General features: G+C 37.7%; 1 protein-coding gene across 1 annotated transcript in view; it reads right to left on the bottom strand.

Annotated features, from left to right (window-relative positions):
• Positions 1 to 2,030: 2,030 nt before the first annotated feature.
• LOC118424095 overlaps positions 2,031 to 6,546 on the bottom strand; it is a 13,567-nt gene continuing 9,051 nt past the window's right edge. The window contains exon 2 of the mRNA XM_035832587.1: positions 2,031 to 3,553. Coding sequence (XP_035688480.1) covers positions 3,515 to 3,553 — 39 coding nt within the window. The 3' untranslated portion in view covers positions 2,031 to 3,514. The remainder of the gene's footprint in view (positions 3,554 to 6,546) is intronic.

The following is a 6,546-nucleotide window of genomic DNA, read 5'->3' as shown; positions in this document are numbered from 1 at the left end:
GGGTTTTAAAACGCTGAGTGTAAGTCTAATACTCCACCAAACAGATTTCTTTGTAGTGAAATGGACCATTGGTATGAGTCATACTGAATCAGGTTCAGGTTCAGGTCCGGACCTGGACCTGATCATCTGGACCTAAACCGGACCTGGACCTGAATAAGACCCCTATAAGACATGTGTTTCTCAATTTTCAGGCTCACCAATGATTTTGCATTTGTACAACAGCTCACAAAGATGATGACATGACATATTTCCTCATCCTTGTTATTCTACAAGCACTTGAGGATAGCACAAACAATAAGTTACCAGACATGAAAGACTGCGGTATCATTTTATGTATTCTATCAACAATTAATGTTTGAGCAACATTTCAGCATACATCTTATTACAATGGCTACAAACAATACTGTCATTCCTCATTTTTCAATGTACAAGTACTTTTATGACTGTAACGTGAACTTATCATTACGAATAGCAAATGATTCGTTCACCATTTAGTTCTGATAACAAGTTTAATTTTCTCAGACCATGAAAGTTTGTACCAAGAAGACAACGTGAATTACAGTATCGATTTGTATTCCTCTGAAGACAAATACAATGTGTATATTAGGTGTCAAATGTTCACCCTATCTCATTCATTTTTCCTTTATTTACTGACAGAAATTTGAGTTTGCTGCCCTTGAGAAACCAACGGTGCAGTTCTTGCGACAGATACTCCTTGCCCTGCTCCTGGAGCCAGAAGAGAACACTGTCCAGGCCATGTTTTCCCGCGTAGCCAAGTTTCCCAAGCTCCAGCAGTTCCGAGACGGTCTGCGGCTGTTCATGAGCCACTTCCTCATGAAGAAGAAGTCCAAGATGGGCGATGAGATAGCTCAGAAGCTGAGAACAAGACTTAGAATGGCAGAGAGAGCCTTGCTTAGTACAGGAAGCAAGACAGCTGTTTAGAACTCAGACTGTAATATTTTGGGATCTAGATGTTAGGAAATATTGATTTTTTGTTGTTGTATAGTACTCATCATCATTGTATTCAAAATGGTAATTAAGCTATACCCACAAATATGGAAAGCAAACCACAGCCAAAAATACATGTATGTTTCTGTTTATGATTGTATGCAGCATGTGAGGTAGTATCATGTTGGCATTGTGACGGTTTTATCCAAGTTTTTTTTTCATCATCCTAATTCTCTTTGACATGTAGATCCTACAAAGAATCATTTTTCAATCATGTACATCACTATATTGTTAATGATACTTGATTTTTGACAGAATGGTTTGAAACCTTTTTCTGTTATATGCAGCAATGTTGTAAGTGAAACAAGCCACCCAAATACTTTACGATTTCTTTATCTGTAGAGCAATCTGTTTTCATTTTTCCTTCAAACAATAGAATGCCAGGCACTGTCTACAGCCCACGTATAACTGAAGGTGACACATTGTGAGGGAACATTGATTGTTTATCACACTCTGTCAGACAGCAGTGATAATGACAAACATCACCACATATATTTCCTGCCTTCCTAAGTGCCTTATCAGGATTTCAATCTACGATAATGGACCTGGGATGAAAGCCAATCTGCCTAGTGATTCCCTGGATTGTTAATGCATTCGATATGCCTTTGTTTTATCCCTGCAATTTCCATTTGCAAATTTTGGTGCTTTATATCTTAATGGGTTCAACATGTTCATCCACAAGTCAGACAATAAGCGATTTTTACATGAGTTCTTGGGGTCTAGTGATTGGTTCAATCCATTTTCTTATTGGCATTTAGCTCGAGATCCAATATGCAAAAATAAAGGCACAAATTGGATTGATTTCTGTAGGGGCAAACCAAATCACCAATACAAAAACAGTTAACGTTTTGTAGGGTCAAGAAAATGAATGAAAATTGTTAGGTAGTGATGACATTTAGAGTAAATTTCAACTAATCATGTTTTTCTGGATGTACATGTATGCCTTTGTGTTTAAAGTAATAATTGTTTAAAACACAAGTGAAGAATATTTCAGGTTATGAAAAACCATTGTAAGTGACCCATGAGAATGTAACATATTTATTTGATGACAGAATAACTTACATATTACCCAGTAACCCACATATTCTTATACCTTACTCAATAGAGTATAAGTTAAGCATAAGCATGGACTACAGCATTTCCCCAGTATAGCATCAGTAGTGGAGTCATGGTTCCTTTTTTAGTGAAATTAACTGTAGAATCATCTATCATCCAGGTGATTACAAAACAAAAGACTTGACACACTTGTAAATGTTACAATGGACCCTGTCATAAATACATACAGCATCTGAGAAAATACATTAGATCTACTTCTGTTTATGGTTGTCTTTACTTTGCATTACCTAGAACTAGAACTTCTTGCATTATGAGTTTTAATGTTTTGTAACCTCTGCTAGAATAGTAGTTGCACTATGTACATCCATGTACACATAGAACAATGCACACTCCCCCAATGTACAGCCTTCTTTGGATATTCAGGTGACCATTCATTGGTATTCTAGTATGTTTTCTAATGCCACAATAGATGGCAATACCACTAGCTTTGTTCATAGACTTTTTAAATGATTTCATCTCCATTGTATGCAGTGACATATGATGCTGCTTGTTGATATTTCCTCTAGTGCATTAGAAAAACAATTATTTCACTTTGACAGATCTGCATATCTTCCAGTGTAACATAGATTTAGGGAAAATGCGACCAATGTATATCTTCAAGTTCATATACTGCAGAGCATAAATGTGTACACAACTTTGGACTCTCGGACCAGGCAAGGGCAAGATAAATAGTACATAGCCAAGTGAGTCAATAATGTGATGTTGAAATGTTTATGCTGTCTAGTTACAAGTTAGCTTTACGTGCTCATTTGTGGCATTTTCCCACACTTATTCCTTTGGATTCAGTTGTCTTATATGCACTTCTTGTCAACTTACAGTCTTACACAGTAGCTAATGACAGAGCTGTATTTCACTTTTCCATATACTAGACAGTGTATTAATAGACATTTACATATTAAACAAAATTCAATGCAGGATAGGTGACATTAAGTTTAAATGTTTGAAACTATGCAGGAGTTGGCAAGATTAGCTGAATGTCACATGATAAAGACCACATCTGTTTTGGCCTTAACAGATACAAGACTTGGCATAACTAAAACAATAGCAATGCGTACATGCACATTGAGGTTTGCATACTGCAGTTTAAGCTAAATTAAAAATCCACAAGCAAATCGAGAATTCCTATATACATGTTACCAACAAATACTTATGCCCGTACTGAAAAATACCCTTCTGTTCTTCACCCATATCATATTGCTTACTCGAACCAAAGTGTACTTTTGTTCTAAAGTTAGTTACAGTAAACATCAGATTCTATCCTATATCCGGCTTGAGTCGTTCTCGACCAGTGCTGTACATGTCTGTTGTCTCTGTTTGTGGTTTATCAATGTGATAAGGCGAGGTAAGGTCCGTTTGCTGCTCTGTCACTACCGCTTGGCACGTCTAGGTTTCAAGGTCCCACCACAAATGTATTTGACGGTTTCTGATACTGTAAAAGAAGACAGCGAAAAGGGCACAACATTTAGTACATTAGACTGTAAAATATATATGAGTTTTGCATTGTGGAGATGCAATATAGCCCTCCAAGTTCTGCCAGGTAATAGAAAAAATTGTAACATTTTGCATCCAACACTAGAATTAATACTATAAGGACTTACCCCTCTAAATTTTCGGTCGAACTCCGTCGACCTTGTTCACAGAATGAATTTCTATAATGTATTCCACCAACACATAATGAACTTTCATTCTATCAGGTAGTTTAGCATATGTGATGGGTGTGGTGGGCGTATCACATCCACTATTGATGTTCATAACAACAGAGTATATTTGTCGTTTCTATTTGAACTATGAAGTGGAATGCAAGTCATTTGAAGGCAGGGCAGCTGAAGTCATGGCAATTTTTTTAACTCTAGAAAAAGATGTCGATCTGTAACATCCATTCTCTAAATTAGGTGCTAGATACATCAGCAGTCTCAATTTCATCAGATGTCAAAATGCTGATCTTGAATGACATCATAGACCCATCATATAGTATATTTGGGAATTATCAAAGCCGTAAATGCAACCCTTTGCAAGAATTGCCAACTTGTGACAGGGTATCAAAATGTCGAGAAAAAGTAAAGATTAGTGACCTTCGTGCATACGAACATTAAATGCTGACGCTTTTAAATGGTCAGCTAGCCTAGGGCGTCAACAAGTTGTGGGCAAACACCTGATAACACGAATCAAACACCATATCGATAACTAGTCACCTTATCGACAAGGTTTGGAATTATATTGTTTCCCCGTCAATTGAACAGATAAGAGAATCAATGCTCAAGAACGAATCACGTGCACTTTCCATAGATGATAGAGAATCAAACTTGCGCCATTTTTGTCCTTGAGCTCTTTGCTTCTGTTGTATATCAGTACGCGATGTCGACATGGGCGTATTAAACGTTATTGGCTGGCTAAGTATGACTGTTTGCCTATCTATTGTCACAACATATTGACGCCTTTGTCCAAGTCGTTCTAACCCTCTCCGAGACCATCTATCAGGTGATTCGCAAAACTGACCGAGCGTTATTCGTAAAGGGTTCCGGATCCGTTGAAAATCGCCATAAGATCTATAAGTTACTGGCTTTCATTCCTTGGAATTGTGTGAAAAAATTCTAATGTGGATTGTGTCAGAAATGATGATGTGAATATACGCATTTGGCCAAGACGATTGCTTTGTATCTCGGTGGCTGAAACCTTCTCCCGAACAAGAAATGCGAGGAATGCCTTTAACAGCCGAAAAAACAATTCATCATCCTTAAAATACGTCTGTAGCTGTGTGCTGAACAATTTCAACCTCCAGTCAAAGTACCTTTTAGCAAACCTGTCGAAAATCATGATTTCATGCTTCATCTAGAGTGCGTGTTCGCTAATTAATTAATAATTCATTGCTAAAATGTATTTCTCTTGTCTGAGTTTTGTTGATGCTTAGCAACGTCGAAACCTTCACACATGATGGTTCAGACCATGACTCAAAGCCACGCTCGGGTGAATGTTATTTCTGTTCGATTGCACGCACACTGTGGATTACACGCTTGCCACTTATCACGTTTTCGTTTGCGTGACTAATTTCCCGTTAAATTGGAAGTGCTACCGTTTCATCTGTTACAAATGGTAGCCCATAAGTATGCCCTTTAATGTAAAAGTTCTGTTCGTTTCTTTGCGTACATTAGCTAGCAGTTGCAAAAATATTCGATATATTCAACAATAATCTAGGCTTTTCCTATATTTGGTCTATCATTGCTTGGTTTTCATATATTTATGACACTTTTTAGCTTTTGAAACAAGTGAATTTGTATCGAGAGTTCAAACAATATAAACACACGATGCTATATGTTTCGTGTTATTTTTTCATTTGTATTTACTAACATGTGCTCTGTCGGCCTGTAGTCAACAAGACCACTTCAATGTGTTTCCAATGTTGTTGACCTAAGGTCAGTCAATACTGGCTCAGTAAATAATGCTGCCACATGGACAGGTCGATCATTGGGTACTTTAAGGGAAAAGCTAAGACGATGCCAAGTTAAGACGAAAGCTTATAGTCAATCGAACTAGATTTGGACATGAAATTTTCTGAAAAACGCACAAGTGAAAAACTAGCTCTCTTAGATATCGTCGTTTAAACTTGATCCAAATCGACTCAACGTTTGTAAGTGATCTACATGTCTAAGTATAACAACGTTATAAGGCTCTTAGAAAAAGCCACGCAATTTCGGATTTTTTGGGGCGGCATGTCAGTTCAAATCGCGCTAGACGGGCTTTGTCGATCTTGTGTATATTCAATATGTTATTCCGCAAGTCGCCAAGAATGTGGTGCACTAAATCTATCAATGCAAAACTGGAACGCACGTTTACACTATTGAATGCAGCATATAAAAACGTATTGAATGATGGAATACCAATTGGTATTGTATGGTCCAATAGACGCAGTACAAAACATGACTAAGTAATGAATATGTGATGCACAGAGAGTAACCGATGAAAGAAAAACATATTTTCTTGTTGACAACAGCCCCCTCAAACGAAAATGTTGGTCATGAATGATTTCATCAACTTCTAACATCAGTAACATGCTGGCATAGTATATGACACGCTGTATACATGTAAAACTTTTCGTATAAGCATTTGCAACTAAACGTATTATTCATCATACTTCTGACTGTTCTATATTGGTCTTTCATCTCTAAACAGAGTCGCTGCCCACGTACCGGAAAGCTAGCTCATGTGTAGTCAATCGTACATCGGAAACTCGTCTAACAACCAAGCTTTCATGTCAAAACAGCCGCTTTGGCCAAAACAGGTACTTTAGCCCATCCTGACCCGTAACTCAATCCCCATTCAAACCAACGGTAACCTTTGCTTGCACAGCGCAAACGAACACACCCACTAAGCCTACTCAAGCCTGGTTATGCACCTCATAATCGCGCTTCGTGTATAGCATGTGGG

The sequence above is a fragment of the Branchiostoma floridae genome, chromosome 10 (assembly GCF_000003815.2).
Source record: "Branchiostoma floridae strain S238N-H82 chromosome 10, Bfl_VNyyK, whole genome shotgun sequence".
Taxonomy (NCBI): domain Eukaryota; kingdom Metazoa; phylum Chordata; class Leptocardii; order Amphioxiformes; family Branchiostomatidae; genus Branchiostoma; species Branchiostoma floridae.
This window is presented reverse-complemented; position numbering and strand designations above follow the sequence as displayed.